Source organism: Zootermopsis nevadensis, unplaced genomic scaffold (assembly GCF_977971745.1).
Source record: "Zootermopsis nevadensis isolate Lab colony 2312 unplaced genomic scaffold, Znev_1.0 Znev_ptg000002l, whole genome shotgun sequence".
NCBI lineage: Eukaryota > Metazoa > Arthropoda > Insecta > Blattodea > Termopsidae > Zootermopsis > Zootermopsis nevadensis.
In genome coordinates this window covers 718,873-735,806 of record NW_028259134.1, presented here as the reverse complement: position 1 = coordinate 735,806, position 16,934 = coordinate 718,873, and the positions used below count along the sequence as shown (strand labels likewise).

At 37.0% G+C, this 16,934-nt stretch overlaps 2 protein-coding genes across 7 annotated transcripts; one reads left to right on the top strand and one right to left on the bottom strand.

The window, feature by feature from the left end:
- Positions 1-1,098: 1,098 nt before the first annotated feature.
- JMJD4 (jumonji domain containing 4) lies at positions 1,099-5,145 on the bottom strand. Of its 2 annotated transcripts, XM_022061989.2 has the most exons (5): positions 4,736-5,113; positions 3,607-3,752; positions 3,368-3,516; positions 1,982-2,249; positions 1,099-1,687 (listed from the first exon to the last, which is right to left on the bottom strand). In XM_022061989.2, exons 1-5 carry the CDS (start codon positions 4,986-4,988, stop codon positions 1,265-1,267), a joined length of 1,239 nt encoding a protein of 412 aa, XP_021917681.1. In that variant the 5' UTR covers positions 4,989-5,113; the 3' UTR covers positions 1,099-1,264. The 2 variants fall into 2 exon arrangements, with proteins under 2 accessions (XP_021917681.1, XP_087213653.1); XM_087357527.1 differs by lacking the exon at positions 3,607-3,752 and having other exon boundaries at positions 5,016-5,145.
- LOC110828866 (protein O-glucosyltransferase 2) lies at positions 5,112-16,011 on the top strand. Of its 5 annotated transcripts, none has more exons than XM_022061975.2 (8): positions 5,112-5,192; positions 5,635-5,773; positions 6,602-6,807; positions 7,975-8,186; positions 10,040-10,287; positions 11,550-11,787; positions 14,086-14,385; positions 15,576-16,011. In XM_022061975.2, exons 2-8 carry the CDS (start codon positions 5,724-5,726, stop codon positions 15,750-15,752), a joined length of 1,431 nt encoding a protein of 476 aa, XP_021917667.1. In that variant the 5' UTR covers positions 5,112-5,192; positions 5,635-5,723; the 3' UTR covers positions 15,753-16,011. The 5 variants fall into 5 exon arrangements, with proteins under 5 accessions (XP_021917667.1, XP_021917666.1, XP_021917665.1 ...); XM_022061974.2 differs by lacking the exon at positions 5,112-5,192 and adding an exon at positions 5,282-5,444; XM_022061973.2 differs by lacking the exon at positions 5,112-5,192 and having other exon boundaries at positions 5,466-5,773.
- The last annotated feature ends 923 nt before the right edge of the window (positions 16,012-16,934 follow it).

The window sequence follows — 16,934 nt, the reverse complement described above, 5'->3', positions numbered from 1 at the left end:
TGTAATCCTGGGGTCTCGGGTTCGATTCCCAGCGGTGCCCGAATTTATAACTTGTGTTGGGCAAGGCCGTGGTCCAGGCAACACGGAGTTTTCCTCCGGGGGCTTCCCCGGTTTCTCCGTGGCATCCCAACAATTACTCCATTCACACACAGAAGAAGGCAATGGCAAACCACTTCTGGATCATCTGCCAAGAACGTATATGAACAGGTCCCAGTCCGAGAAAAGGATGGAAGGATCCTGTTCATATGGACCTGTCGTCAGACAGAACACTAAATAAAATAATAATGATATAAGTAATATGTTCCAACAATGGGAGTTGTTTGATCCCATTTCCAACAAACATAAACCATCCCTGCCCACCAAGGGTACCCATACATTCATCACTCCGACCCATCAAACAAGGACCCCAAACCAAACCATCAACCCGTATGCAACTTATCCAAACCCAAAATGACCCCACCACCCCCATCCTATTTTCACCTCGCCAAACCAACCTAACCCTGCACAACCCAGCAAGACATATTGTATAAAAAATAATGGAATGGATTGGAATAGACTGGTGATGTTAATTTTTCTTTCTGATGTTGGAGTTATGATATGGAAGCAAAATTATAATGAACAAGTTATTGGAAAAGAACAAATAGTAACTTCAATTGATAACTGAAGATATAAAGAAAATTAATGTTAATACAGATTCATTCAGGATTTAAATCCTGCACATAATTAAAACAGGATGTAGAAACTGAAATGCAAATAAATATGACTCTTGAAGTAAGATCACTGAGGTCAGAGAATTTCAATATAAGATTTAAATTCACGATATTACACATTTAAATATATGAAGGAGCAAATGATCAGTTCCACTACATTTGTATTAGTGTACATTAACATCAAGACCTATAACAAAGTTTGCATTTTTAAAATGTCTGTACTCCAGTTCTGAGTCAGCTAAACATGAAGTGCAGGCTACCTTGCATCATCTTCCACCTTGGTAACCACTGCCATCTACTTTCAGGTGTGAACACCATATTTTTAGTACTTGAACGCTCTTTAATATGTTTGTTTGCATCTCTGTTTTACTGAACAAACCACTCACAATTGTTCTTAGAGCATCATTTATTGTGTGACTTGATTTTTACCATACATTAAGGTTATTTTTTATTAGCTTATTCTCATTACAGAGATGACAGAATTCACTACAGGGCACAAATGATCCTGCATCATTTGGACCTGAAGGTGAAGGAAACAATACAAATAAATGCATTTATAAGAAATAATGGTCAAATTCTTTCATTAGTTCTGGTTGGTCATCCAAGTTCTTAAAAATATTCAGATTCAAAGTGTCAGTATCTTTAAGAAAGGCGATTAAAATTTTCTTCACTTGCATTAGATCAAACAGCAAATGATTTCTTCCTAACTGCCAATTACCAAACAGAAGTAGAGGTTTATTGTCCCTCAAAGCATCTAGTCTTCTTTCACCAATAGCAGTCAAGAAAGAATAGAACTCCTCATAATTCATGCCAAACATTGCCTGTAGCATTAGTTGGCAATGCTCATTCCATCCTTCCATATCTTTACAGTCTTCCACTTCCTTTTTTACAGCCATGAGATTGCCCTTTAGAGAGGTCCACATTGTCTTAATATTACAGCCATTTATCCAGTTGTGATTTATTGATATTGTATCTTCCTAAAATACAAACAAAGAATTTAGGTAGTTTTGAGGCTTTCACGGTGGAGAGTCTGAAGGTGACCATCATCCGGGTTGTTGTGCCGTGTAGTCTGGTAGAAGTCATTGCTGCCTCCATCATTAGGGCGCCCCAATGATGGAGGCAGCAAGGACCTCTGAAATGTTGGTAAACTTCTACCAGACTACACAGCACAACAATCAAGAAGACAGCCATCTTCAAAGTATTTAGGTAATTATGAAATCATATTGAAAATACATCATTAGTTCTTCATTAGTGGATTTTAACATGCTTACCAAGTTCCACACCTGATGATGCCAACCTGATGGAATAAAAATGGCTTCACCAGGTTCTTGTATAATCTCTTCACAGTTGCAGAGTTCTTTGTATCGTGGGTATATTTTTTCATCATTTAATTCTGGGGCTGTGGCATCATATGCCAGCTTCCCAAATCTGTCCTGAAGACAGACTTCTTCCCCTGGTGGAAACAGCAGCCAACGTTTCCGTCCACAGATATTCACTGACCAGCTAAATGAAGTGAATACATCTGCATGCAAAGGTGTCCTAAAATAATGTCAAATTATTTTTTTAATGAAAGAAAATTATCTATATGTTTATTTTTTATAAAAATATTTAATGTTTTAAGATAATGTCAATTAACATTTTTTGAATAAAATTAACAAGTTTAACTTCTTACAGCATGTGGGAAGTCAAATTAGCCACATGTTGCAGTAACATGCTACTAAACCATTCAACCCCAGAGTTAAAGTCTGAGTGGTAACTTCATATTACAGGATTTTACATCCCCAATTGTCATATGATTCAGGCTGTTATGTAAATGGTTATGCCAACATTTGGAAAATAAGAAGCCAATGACACTTGTAAACCAACTTATTAGCAAAACCCAAGGAATCTGCTAAACTACAGGCTCTTTCCACTACATTTTCCACAAGTTATTACAGCTGAAATTAATTTGAGATACTGGTCAATTTTCAGTGAAACGTGCATATTCTGTCTGCCTATCTGTATTGTGTGTTTTAATTTCCACTAACTCATAAAACAGACATACTAATTATTGTCAGTGTCATTACAGAGAAACACTGATATCTAAATGAAATTCAAGAAAAGGAATACACCCCAGAACATCAACATAATTTGTAATGTCAACTAAACCTTGGTCTAATGCACGTACATATTTGTCTGGTACATTTAAAATTAAAAATACTGAAGTCTAAAACAAGGAATTTCATTTGCACTACTTCCCAATTTCACTTCAGAATATGTTATGAAAATTCTTTTTGTTTATAATATAAAACAACAGATGAAATGCACCATTTGTATCTTTATCCGAGATTTGAGGTGGTAAGCATGGTATCACAACCCAGAAGACCTCAATGCACATTTTGTCAGTGTAGCAATTTACATGAATTTTTATGGTGCTAAATTCTAGTATCTTAAATGTATGTTAGCACGAATAAGTTTTGCTGTCAGTAGATCCACTTAGACAGCGAGATGCCTCATTTTTGCTATCCGTTTTTATACATCCGCCACAAATTACTGGCACTTCACAAGCACTTTCATCCACGTGTTTTGCCCCAAGAACATACAGGTTTATATCTTGTTACTATGAAAATATTCCTTCGTATATACAAATTTTATTTCAATATAAAATGATATCATACCATGATCCTTTCGGTCCCATATACACAAATCTGTAATCATCTTTAATGCTTGTCCTTGCACTGTAATATTCATTCAACCAGTCAGAAGCAAAATAATTTGGAACTCTATATATATTCTCTTCAGGAAAATCCTGAGTGAAATGCCAGTCCTTTAAACACAAGAATATTCAATTAATGTTAAAGAATATGTAATCTAAATGAAAATGCAAACACCCCCATGCCATAATGTGTATGCATACCTTCAAATACAAACATGGTAAATCTGAGTGACATTTACTATTGTAATCTTGCCAGTACTTCAGATAGTCACATAACTGTATATCACGTATTTTCTGAACATTATAGTATTTTTCATCACAGTTTGCTACTGGAACTGTTACATTTCCTACAGGAAGGAAATCAATTAAGAATTATATAACTTGGGCTTTCATGTGTCAGTCACATCAAACAATGTTTCAGCAAACACTGCAGTTACCATCTTCAAGGTAAATTTAATATTCAACATTTTATGTGGCTCACACCTGAAAGTCAAAGTTACACGCTGAACTCCAGCCACAAAATCCTAAGGAAAGAATTAAGAAATATTAAAATCATTGATAAAACTACTTCCCTTCATCACCATTATTGTTACATACAGGTACAGTACTAGTATTTATTATACAGGATTTTATATTTTTGTGACCAAACTACGTGACATACATGTTTGCGGCTGTTCTCAATTACAAATGAGTCTGACAGATAAAACACAGGAGATTACCAAGTGCTTTATAATAGATATATACAAACTTACATATGTACAGAAAGTATATAGGAAATGTGTTAAATCGTGTGGAATAGAATTCATTTACATTCCATAGATCCTTCATCTGCCCAAGCTAAGAATGTAGAACATAACACAAATAAAATACCTGTTTCTAATACAAATATGAGTGATGTGAGTCCTCAGTAAAGTATGCTGAGCTTAGTTTAGTCACAATGTAATGAATGTGTTTTCCAATTCAAGTTTGTCAATTTGTAGGACAAGAAATTTATTTATTTCTGCCACAATTATTTATCCTCATACTTTATATCAAGATTAACACAATTTTTGTTGGTAATATAAAATTCTATGAAATTTGTTTTGTCAAAATTTAATGTGAGTTTATTGTCTTTAATCCATTTGTTCAAGCTAGCAATGACATCCTCTGACATGCACATACAATTTGAAATAAGATACAAACAATTTTCTATCACCAAAATCTATTGCTATCCAGGGTAAATTTGATATACCATTCAAAAAAATGCATAAAAATCATGTAGTAATTAGTGTGTAACAAAGTAAGGTTAAGGTAGGTTCTTAGTGACTGAAAGGCAAATGCAAACCCATACCAAACTTTCGACAGATATATGCAAAGTTTGGTTTATTATCAGCAACCCATTCGTTTGCACTCTTCCAACTTTCAGTTACTGGCCCACGCACAACACAAGGCCTATTTTCATATAAGTATCGCCTAAAAAAGTCCTTGTACTGCATATCGGTATTTGCAAAAGATACTTCATACATATGTGAACATTTTGAATATGAATCAGATTCACAAATAATATCTAGTTCGAGTATATTAGTCATTCCCACTTTCGACATTTAAATAACCAACTCGTCAAAATTAACCTTGAACAAATTAGCGAGCACAGACAGCATGAACCAATTGATTTATCACGGATTATATACAGTACGTATACAGCGAAAGGTACAGGTTCTGGGTCATGACTTGCGAAAGAAAATAGACATGAGATTTGGCACATGGAAAGCAAGGAGTCTGTATAGGGCAGGTTCATTAGAAACAAGGTATAAGTTAGATTTAGTTGGGAGCAGAGGTCAGATGGGACAGGGGTGGCACTGAACGAGACATCTTCAGATTTTAAAATTAATTGCTCCTACGGTAATCAAGGGGGGGTGGGATGACAGTTAACGTTGTTACCGATTGGCCACCAGATCATTGTTACAGTAGTTTTACTACAGGTGCAGATAGATTGGAGGACATGTAGTTACGTCATAACCATTAATTGTTGCCAACTTTCAACAATGAGTTACTGATGTGTATGTTGGTATTTTCTGTTATATAATCTTTGATAGATATTTTGTTTGCGTTTTTGAAAGTATAAATTTATGTTAACGCAGTAGCGCTTTGTTTGTTTTCTGGGAAAACTGTATTCAGTTTAGAAGTAATGTTATAATCCCATATTCTGTAAAATGTTTTTCTCAGTACTGTTATATTTTGTTTTGGAAGGTGTGCCCTTAAGCTATAGTAAAGGTTCAGTTGTTGACCCCGCGGAGTGTCAAATATGGGGACCCGGATTATTTCCAGACCGAATTGTGATGCCAGCTCGATATTTTTACATCCAAGCAGTGGATGAGCATAGACAAATGTAAGATATGCTATGTGTTTGTATTGGAAAGTAATTTCCTTTGAAAATATTTACAGTCAACAATTTCTTTAACATCGTGTGTATGAATGATTATGAACTATCGGAGATGTAGAAAGTATTCTTCCATTAAAAAGATTTGAATTCATTTCTGAAGGTGAGGTGTAAATAGTAATGTTTCCATCATCGGCATGTTTCATTAAGCATATTGTTTTAACGGTAGTAATGTTATCTCTGAAACACCTGTGATATAGCAAAATAAAATGGGGTAAAATGTGTACAGAATAAATATTTATTTATTCAAGGCCTATGGATGGAATCCCGATTAAGGTTTCCTGTGGTCTTGCTCAGGTCCAACAAGCAATACCAGGATGTAAGACTTGAGGTTCCCACAGCGGTGAGTATGAAGATTTCCATCTTCTGGGTTGTTGCGCTGTGTAGTCTGGTCGATGTTAACCAACGTTTCAGAGGTCATACTGCCTCCGTCATCGCCCTGATGACGGAGGCAGTATGACCTCTGAAACGTTGGTTAACATCGACCAGACTACACAGCGCAACAACCCAGAAGACGGAAATCTTCAATACCAGGATATTCACTTGCAGTAGTCCAGGACTATTGTCGTTCTCCTGTGTGATTTAGACGTTGAAAGCTGTTTAACACCAATGCAATCCAACAAACTGCAAGACTTGCTTAAATTAAGTGGTTGTTTTCATAGTGGTGTAATTATGTTTGAGTATCTGTATTATACTTTCTTTTAAGGAACCAGTTATTGAAGTCAAAGGCCTCTTCAGTTTTCAAGTAATTTTAATATAATTAAAATCCTTTGACAGGCTAAAGAAATCCCCTGGAGATGTGTTTGAAGTGAATATAACAGGAGATTCTTCATATAAAAATTGCAGAATCTGGATAAACACCTTGGACAGAAAAGATGGAAGTTTCATAGTAAGATACAAAACCTATTATACATGTCACAATTTCAAGATACGTATCATGTATAAAGGTGTAGATGTTGGAGCTTCACCATACATAATTGAAGGTAAACTAATGTTATTTAGAAGGATTTGATTTTCTCATTGTGGTAGGTATGAATTTAGCTGTGTTCTCGTTTGTGTGGTATAGTCTGGTAGAAGTTTACTGATGATTCAGATATCCTTGCTGCCTTCATTATTAGGGTGATGAGTAAGCTGAGTGCGGATAATCGAATTGAGGTATAGGAACCAGTCAGTCAAGTCACAGCCGTTGCTGGACCAGAAGGGAATAAGGTGAGCTTCAGGCCAGGGCAAGGGAGCCAAGGGGCCATAAGGCTTATTGCAAACCTGTGCACACTAACCTCTACTTCAATTCCAACTTTCGCCATCACCTTTCCAATGTCGTGGATTTATGGCATGCAAAAGAACCTTATGAGCATGAATAAAATGTTTTGTAATCAAAATTCAGTGGCAATTTCTTACCCATGTATCACCTGATTCACTACTAGATGGCTCTAGCAGACAAAAATCAGGATTGAATAGAAATTGTGCAGAGGCAGTGGGCTGGTCACTCACTACTCACAAATGCACACTTCAAAGATTAAGAAACCTCTGAAAGGAGGTGGTGAAGACCCACAACTGGGTTGTAGAGCCAAGGAAGTAAGTAAGAAACTAATGTAGCTTATTTATTTCTTCAGTTGGAATAATTTCATTCAGTGTGTGCCTTTGAGTTTCCTCTCATTCCATCCATCCAATCATTCTTAACAGTTCAGATTTTTACCTGTGTTGAGATGACGTGTTTCACTTCAAATAAGCCAATGATCATGCACTTAGAATTTGATAGACATGTTGTGGGACACCATGTATGTAAGATTAACTGATGTTTGACATATAGAAGACCTTTGGAACTTTTATGTACTCGGAAGAGTACGTCTTACCAGTCTTGTTTGTATGATTTTTTTAAAGTCGGAAAGACATTAATGTGGGATAGCTTTAGGTTTTGTAAAATAGTGTTAAAATGGGCCACAATGTAACATAAATAAATTCCTCTAATAGCTTCTTAGTATAATTCTCCCAAAAGTTAACTTAACTTGTGTCTTATGAGCAATTATGAAGGTGAAACATGTGGATTGATGAATATTGTATATTCATTTTACGCACTTATGTTATTGCATTCATATGCTTGGTTTGTATTTACATGGTTTTAATGTCTTATTTATTTATTACATATGCAGGTCCTGTTTATGCTGATAGATGTTACTGCCCAGTAAAGTCAGTTTCTGATTGGTTGAAATCATTTGGTTGCAAAAGTTCCTATGATCAAATCATCTCAGATTTGAGGCCATTTCCAAATGTAAATTTCACCGAGCTTCGAGGGGCTGCACTCCAGAAATTTAATCATCCAGGCAGTATGAGTATCTGCAATTATGTCATAAAACAGAACCAGGTAATGTTGAAGTATTGGTTGTTTGGTTATTGTATGAGTTACAAACTCTGCCATTCTTTAAGATACACTCCCTTGAATGATTTTTTTTTTCTTTCCATTTTTGTGGAGCCCAAAGCCTACAGTCTCCTGACCTAACACATTCACTTATCTTGGAGCTGTGTACTACCTCCCACACACTCTCTAAACAGAATTTTAAAATAACACTAGTATGGGTACTAGGATGAACTTAAAACTCTGTACTCCTCCCCCAATATTGTCAGGGTGATTAAGACGAGAAGAATGAGATGGGCAGGGCATGCAGAGCGCATGGATGGGACAAGAGGTGTGCACCGGGTATTGGCTGGGAAGCGTGAGGGGAAGAGACCGCTGGGGAGACCTAGACGTAGATGGGAGGATAATGTCAGGCAGTATCATTGGGAGATAGGAGTTGAAGGAGGCTGGATTTTGTTGGCCCAGGACAGGGTCCGGTGGAGGGCTTTGGTTAATTAGGTGATGAACCTTCGGGTTCAGTAAGCCATCTAGTTAGTTAGTTACTTAGTTATGGGTACTAGGCCATGTAGTTATCAACGCTAATGAGGCGGTGGATGCTGCTGCCAGAGACACCACGGCTCAAGATTCCATAGTGCCTGGTGTCCCCAGCTTTGACTTTAACATTACACTCCATCGATGCATTCTAGCAAAATGGCAGCAAGACTGGGACCACATAAGGGAACAAATTACAAGAAGTTAAACCAGTGACACTCCTTTGTAGGTTTTCTCGTTGCCTCATCTGCCTGGATGAGATTGTGGTGACTCACCTGACGATTGGCCACACCCACCTCACACACAGCCTCCTATGTGGCAATCCACCTTCATGTGTGCCCCTTGTAATGCAGAACTTAGCTTTAGAAACATCCTCGTAGACTGCCCGAGGTACACTGTCAAATGTCAGAGGTTTTCACCTGCTAAGCACCGTCAAAGATATGCTGGGCAACGATACTGAAATTTTAACATGTGTATGGCATTCCTGCATGCTATTAATATTTATCGAGTGTTACGACCTACTTGTAAATAATGCGCCAAACTAGTAGAAATGCACAAATAGCCAGGGTAGCTGATGCACCTAAATGTCCACTACTACTACTGCTGCTTCTATGACTACAGATGAAATCCTCTGCCAAGACTGATATATAGGCTTGATTACTCCATCAGGCGCAACCCACGTATTCCTGAGGTTTTTAGACGTAAATTGCTGTTTGTTATAGTGGGTAACATTTATTTTGGGGGTTGAGACATGTGTACTGGTACTTCTAGCCAACCTGTGCTGATGTGCATGGTGATGGTATTTATGGAAGAAAGGTCACAATATTGGGCGTTTTTCATATAAATATTTTGTAAAGGTTTGTAACATCAGTTGACGCATTATACTGCACTTATGTTGTCCGTAGTAAATACTGTTTTAGGAGTTTTAGGAGTTGGCCTACATTCCGCCTTAAGGTGACTCGTTACCACTGACAGACACCTCTGAATACTAATTTTGTAACTACCAGACTGGAATAGTGAGCATGTAAAATAAAAATTTGTCAGTATAATGAAACCATCATCTGTAGATGAGACTAGAACAAACTTAAAAAATGTCAAAAATTGTAGCAGTGTAGCATCGAATGGAAGTGATGCTAGATGTTGCCGAACGTGCATGGCTTGATTAATTGACCACAACTTAAACATTTACAGTAAACCTTTTTGACCAAAGAAGTCAGTTTGTTGATTGACATGTTTAGAAATGTAATTTTACCACACCTTTTAAAGTTTTTGTCTCATGGTAATGATATTGTAATTTTAATTCTCTTATTTTTATTTTGTTCTATTGCTAGGTGTATAGGAAGTGTTATGGTCAATATGTTGGATTTAAAATGTTTTTGGATGCCATCCTTTTGTCGCTGGCTCGGAAGGTTTATCTTCCGGATATGGAAATGCTCTTCAACTTAGGTGACTGGCCGCTTGCAAGTGTAACACAGAAACCACGCATTCCATTGTTCTCTTGGTGTGGGTCAAATGATACCCTTGACATTGTCATGCCAACTTATGACATTACAGAAGCCACCTTAGAATGCATGGGAAGGTAAAATATTCATATTCTTCTTACAGTATAATTTTTATTAATATAATGCAGTCAACCAAGAATTAATTTAACTGTGTATCTAAAAACATTAAGTATTTTGTGTGTTATCTGGTCTTATGATGGTATTGGAACTAATTTGTTTGCACATTATCTTTGGTAAAGTTAATATAACTTGATGTTGCTGTTGTGTACTTTCCATTTGTAACTTCAGTAATTATTTATTTCAGTCTTTTGCAGGGAAAATCAGGTTTCATTGTATATTTATTAAGAAGTTGTGTTACTGGTACATAAGAAAAGGAGTGGGAAGGAGGAAAGATGGATGGCAAAGAAAGATGAATGTGTTTTCTTTAATTCTTACACGTCCTAAGTCCAATATCCCCCAGACATTGCTGTTGGTCTTCACTCTTCCTTTTAATTACTTACAAAATTTGAATAAATTAATAAATTTGCAAAAATAGCTCCTGTAAATGTCGGTAGGCCATGCTGTGATTTGGGGGATGGGGGGGCAAAGGGGGTTCTCAAGTTTCTTTTGTATTGCCATCACTTTTTCTACTTTCACATGTAATTTATGCCATTACTGTGATCATCATTTTTCATCTTCTCAGCTGTGAAACTCATGCCTCACCAGCAGGGGACATTATTTTATTATCTACTTCAGCATTTGGATGACTATACTGAGAAAAACTATAAAGATGGCACTCAGCAGAGCCTTATCTTCAACTTTTGATGTTCATTACCTGTAGATGAAAATTATTAATTACTTTTATAAGAAAACATGCAGTAATTCTTTTTGATTTGCATTGATAAGAGTGTAAATTGTGTGGATAATATTCCTCGCACTTCTTAAATAATGACTAATTAAACTTCAGAAAAATCATTCATAAACCTCCATAATGTAGATAAATATGCTGAATATTGTAATTATATGTCACTTTGCAGCTGTTGTCAGATTGCAGTTGGTTATAAAAGTTCATTGCAAATTTATTTTATTCTGGGAATCTTACATTTGTGTTAAAATAGATCATATGTCTAAAGAAATCTGGAGATTGTTTTTAGTGGTAGGCATCGTCATAATGTACATTTCTTATGGAATAAAAAATGTGGACACTTTTCTATTTTTAGAATATTTGCAGGTGTTTTATTTTCAGGAATGCATGACTCAAGTATGAGACAACTCCGAGCATCTTGTTCCAGTAGTTGTATTACTAACCATTTTGTGAATAAAATTAATTGTTTCCTTTCCATTTTCTGTTTTATCCTAGAGTAATGCTTGACATGCTGTCAGTCCAGGGAAACATAGACAAGAAATGGGATGAAAAAACTGAGAAAGCATTTTGGAGGGGCAGAGACTCTCGTAGAGAGAGACTACAACTGATTGACATAGCACGTGAACATCCAGATCTCTTCAATGCATCCCTTACAAACTTTTTTTTCTTCAGAGATCAAGAGAAGTACTATGGGCCTAAGGAAAAGCACGTATCTTTTTTTAAATTCTTTGATGTGAGTACTTGCAAGTTATGCTATTTCTTGTCAATGCATAGAGAAACTTAGATTATTATTAGTTCTTAATTTCAGGACAAATTTTTTCTGTTCAGACAAATTATCTTCTGCATATATCCTCAACAGAAAGATCAGATTATAACTCCGTGGCTGTCTTCAAAAATTATTATTGACCATCTTTACACAACAAAACTATCTATTACTGTCTTAGTATTTGGTTTAATATGACATTTTTGGGCCCACAGGTCCATCTTCAGGTCTTCAATTACCTTCATCTAACGCTACACTGCTGGTGATCACTGGACAGTGTGTATATATGTTAACAGTCTCTTATTCTTTTAATTAAATGTTAAAGCAATGTTTGTTTCTATGTTAAAACTTCTTATTCGCATTTATAATTATTAATAAAGTAACGTTAGCTCTTCTGAGGTAATCACAGTTGTATGTGGCCACACGGTCTGAGGCGTGGACCTGACGCGCCTGGCCGCTGGGACCGTGGGTTCGAGTCCCACTCAAGGCATGGATGTTTGTCCGCGTCTTTCAGTGTTTGTACAGGTAGAGGCCTTGCGATGGGCTCACTCGTCCAAGGAGTCCTACTAAATGTCCAGCAGATTTAGTGAATGAATAAAATATACCTTGACGTCTGCGGGGAAAAAGAGGATTGAGAAAAAAAAGGGACCAGAGCAAAAGTTTGCAGTAATTACTTACTAATTAAAATCCATAAGACTTCCAGTGAATACTTGTTTTTGTCATTAAAAAGTTGCATTTAAAATGCATTAGAACCTCGGTAGTATAAAACCAGAGTTTTACGTAATGTAAATTATCACTATGGTTCTAGTATTGGACCTGTTTGGTTGATGTTCATCTGTTGGTTGAAGCAGTGGTGACGTGCATGTGGCTTGAATATTCTTTAGTTTCCAGGCTGTTGTAGATATTGGAAAGGCGCTCTTTCCCGGATATTAATTTAATTAAGTTGCCTGTAATAATACATACTCTTTTGTGTATTACTTTTTATATGCCTGTGGTATCTCATATATAGGTGTAGTTATTCTCACGCTTGTTGTTGTTGTCGTCATTTACCTGTGCGACACTGTGCTGTGGAAAACTGATGTGGTTTGTATAGCTAGGGCAGTTGTTGATGTTGGTAATACTGGTACAGGATGCTGAAGATAGGATTGTGGTTATATGTTGAGCATCATTTAGATGTTTCAGTGTGCAGCGTATATAATATTTCTTGATATATATTTGGGGTGTCTAGGTATTTACTTTTTTCTGTCTTTATAATTTCCATGGTATTGTCTGTTGTTTCAAAAAATGGATGGATCTGTAAGTGTTCTATTATAAATCTTGGATTTTTACTCATTTACTACACACAGATTATTCTCGGTAATGTTTCCATTTTTAAACCAACGCCCTTCCCAATGGTAGATTTATTTATTGTAATGTCTTTTATTTGGAATGTCAGTATTTACACTGCTTATGCAGAGTGACATCCTAATTCCCTCCCCAGTGCACTTTGTTCTTTCTTATCTCAGTAGGTTTTATTTGTTAGCACAGAAGTTGAAGATGGCTGTCTTCTGGGTTGTTGCACCGTGTAGTCTGGTAGAAGTTTACCGACGTTTCAGATGTCCTTGCTGTCTCCATCATTAGTGTTATGAGTAAGCCACGTGTGTGGAAACGGTTAGAGATATAGGAAACTGACAGTCAAGGAAGACCCTTGGCCGAACCAGTGGGAACTGGTGTCGCAATTAGGTGAGGGCATGGGAACCGATACGAACAAGGGGGCGTGCCTCTACGTCAGAGAGAGGTCACTTCTACCATATTACAGGGCACAACCACCCAGAAAATAGCCATCTTCAAATTCACCGTTATGGAAACCTTAAATCCTACAACATAGAAGTTGTTTTACAACTGAATATTTGAGGGACTTTACTCCATGGCAGGTCAAAACAAAATGGTATGGTGCTATAGAATGGCACGTTTGTTGTGCTACAGATAATGGTGTCTAGCAGGGGGATTCCATTTGAAATTACATAGAAAATTTCTTTTCCAAAGCTTTCATTTGTGCAATGTGAGGGTGGTGGTATAAGAGGAGTGATATACTGGAGGATGACTCTCTGTTGTTCCTATTCACAGTTACTACATTTTACACATAACTTCTCTCATTTAGTTTTAAAACATCGAAAATAGTCCATGTTTAGTGCCACAGAGCTTTTCATAAAGAAATACAGGTTGGGCGTAATTTCCGACTTTTAGACTTAAGTTTCTTACATGCTTTGTTTTTTGTTTATTTTTCAGTACAAATACCAGATAAATGTAGATGGTACAGTGTCAGCGTACAGGTTTCCTTACCTGTTGGCAGGTGATTCTTTAGTTTTCAAACAAGATTCCAAGTATTATGAGTATTTTTATAATGAACTTCAACCATGGAAACATTACATTCCCTTCAAAAGTGATTTAAGTGATTTGGTCGAAAGAATTCGGTGGGCAAAGGACAATGATGCTGAAGCTCAAGAAATAGCAAGGACTGGACAAAAATTTGCCAAGGAAAATTTAATGCCTCAAGATGTGTTTTGCTACCATGCAGTACTGTTGAAAGTAAGTATAAAATACATTTAAAAGTGGATATTTATGTAAAAGTACATACAATTAGAATTACTTACTTTGACGATCCATTCTTCAAGTGCCTGAGCACTGCGGGTCCCAACTTTTCGTTGGCTCGATCTATAGACATTCGGTAGGACTCCTTGGACGAGGGATCGGCCCGTCGCAAGGCCTCTACCTGCACGCAGGACAGCACAACACAGAAAGACGCGGACAAACATCTATGGCTTGAGTGGGATTCGAACCCACGGTCCCAAAGACCAAGCGGCACAAGGCCCACCCCTCAGACCGTGCGGCCGCTGAGACGGCACAATTAGAATTAACCCTTTTAAGACTAAGATCATCTAAGTAACGTTTAAGAGTTCAGTCTGTATGCAAGAGAAAAAAATGTGTCTCCATAATGAGCCGGGGTAGCTCAGTCAGTATAGTGACTTGATATGGACTGGATGACTGGGGTTCAATCCCTGACGGGGGCAGAGGATTTTTCCTCTGGCCTCTGCAGTCAGGACTGGTTCTGGGGCCCACCCAGCCTCCTATCCAATGGGTACCATATACTTTCCCAGGGGTAAAGTATGGCCAGGGCGTGATGCTGACCACTCACCCAGAAAGCCAGCGTTGACATCTTCACTGTAAGAATATAAAATCTTACAATAACTTACACTGTCATGTAAATTATTTGTATTAAACTTCAGTCGAAGTCTAATAAGAAATTGTGAGAAGAATTCGTGTCGACAGATCCACGTACAGTCAACATGGCGTTGCAAACCAGAAAGTGTTACTTGTTTTATGTGTGCGTGCGTAGACTGTCAAAACATTTGCTGCTGAATTAGGAGGAATTTGAATTATTTTCTTCAGGTGAAGTTCCCGAGGAGGTAACACGTGAGGGTTCTGAATATTGAAATGTAAGGCTTGAAATAATTGAAAAATTCAGTGTTTTTTTCATTTTCCATCACCGGTGAAATCCGATCTAAATACTCTAACTCCTTGCATTCCAGTTTTGAAATGAAACCAACGTGGGAACTAATATCGGCATGATTCCTCTGGACCACAGATGACTAAAATTAGTTCAGATTAATTGATTAGAATTGCAAACTGTATTTTCCTTTCCGACTCCGTGAAATATGAAAACTGTTTCATATCATTGCGTTATTTGTGTTTTATCTTACTGGCTAATTTGTTTTAAGGAATGGAGTGATCGACTGGTAGAAAAAGTGGAGGTGCAGGACGGCATGGATCACGTTGCACAACCTGAACCAGAGAAGCCATACGCGGATTGCAATTGTCATAGATCTGATAAAGCCGGGAAGGCAAACAGTTTAGACACAAGCAAAGATGATACGAATCCTAGAGATGAACTTTAAAAATCATCGTGTTGCAGGATGTTACCGCCCTCGTGATGTAACACTTCAACTTTTTGCTTTCAGTATACAAATATTTTTAATGTACGTACAGTGTTCATTATGGAAAATACGTGTTGCATGTACACTCGTATATTTTGTTCCATTAACTGCTAAGCAAATACTATTTTCTACTAGAATATTATTAGAATGTATATTTTTGTATTTTAAAAATTATATGTTTAAGAAATTAAAAATGGTGTGAACTTGGTCCTGTCCTGAATGAAGTGTAAATCAAAGCAATAATAAGAAACCATTATTATTGTTGATACACCAAAATGTGACTTTGTACCGGCGTCAGCATCGTGCCCTTTTGGAATGACGTACTTCCCATAGTTTTATGTTGTTAGACCAAATACAGGTAGCCCTCGATTTGCGCCGGTTCAGAATAACGCCGATTTTGAAACCAGGAAGTCAAAAAGTGAAAACAAAAATTTTACTATTATTTATAACGTTTTACAATGTAACTCATACTGATTCATATAATAAATCGTAATTCTTACAACGTTGATTTTGAATAAAAATTATAAATAGTCATCTCTGCAATTACGTGTGTTTCGTTAACGCGAATTTGCTCCAATGAGATCGATGAATCGGTAAAATCTGTTTGTGAAATGCAAACTTTTGCATATGTGAGTTTGCTCTTATGCAATTTTATTCCTGGCGCTTTAAAATTTCAAAGGACTAATTTAATCTCTGCGGAGTTACCGGGGTTATTTTTACTACGCGATTTTCAATAGGTCGGCGTCTTACATGAATGCAACTATCGCATAACAGCAGAGATGACTGTACACATCAATCGCGGGGACCAACGAATTGCCGATTGTAAGTGTATAAAATATATTTTTTAAATTCTCTTTATTTTATTTACCTAACAATAGTCTGTAGAGCATCACATTTTCTTGTGTATTGTCAGAATGTGTATTACGCAATTCTTGACTCCTGTGACAATGTCCATCCAGGGAAATTCTATAGCCTGGATTGGAGAGAGAGGACATTTAAAGGTGTGGTGACGTCACTCATCTTCTTGTGTCCTGGTGCGCTGTGGAGTAAATGCCTTTCTACGCCCTCTGTTTGAAAAATTGCAAAAACCTCATTTTTCCTGCGAGTATGCATCTGGCTTTCGAAAATGGGTGTCTGCAGGTC

Excerpts from the sequence above, each read along its gene's own strand:
- JMJD4 (XM_022061989.2), bottom strand. The coding sequence starts at position 4,988 with ATGTCGAAAGTGGGAATGACTAATATACTCGAACTAGATATTATTTGT. Across the intron at positions 3,753-4,735 it reads ATATATCTGTCGAAAGTTTG|GAAATGTAACAGTTCCAGTA; the intron begins GTATGGGTTTGC and ends TCCTTCCTGTAG. Across the intron at positions 1,688-1,981 it reads ATCATCAGGTGTGGAACTTG|GAAGATACAATATCAATAAA; the intron begins GTAAGCATGTTA and ends TTTGTATTTTAG.
- LOC110828866 (XM_022061973.2), top strand. The coding sequence starts at position 5,598 with ATGTTTTTCTCAGTACTGTTATATTTTGTTTTGGAAGGTGTGCCCTTA. Across the intron at positions 11,788-14,085 it reads CTTTTTTTAAATTCTTTGAT|TACAAATACCAGATAAATGT; the intron begins GTGAGTACTTGC and ends TTTATTTTTCAG. Across the intron at positions 14,386-15,575 it reads ACCATGCAGTACTGTTGAAA|GAATGGAGTGATCGACTGGT; the intron begins GTAAGTATAAAA and ends ATTTGTTTTAAG.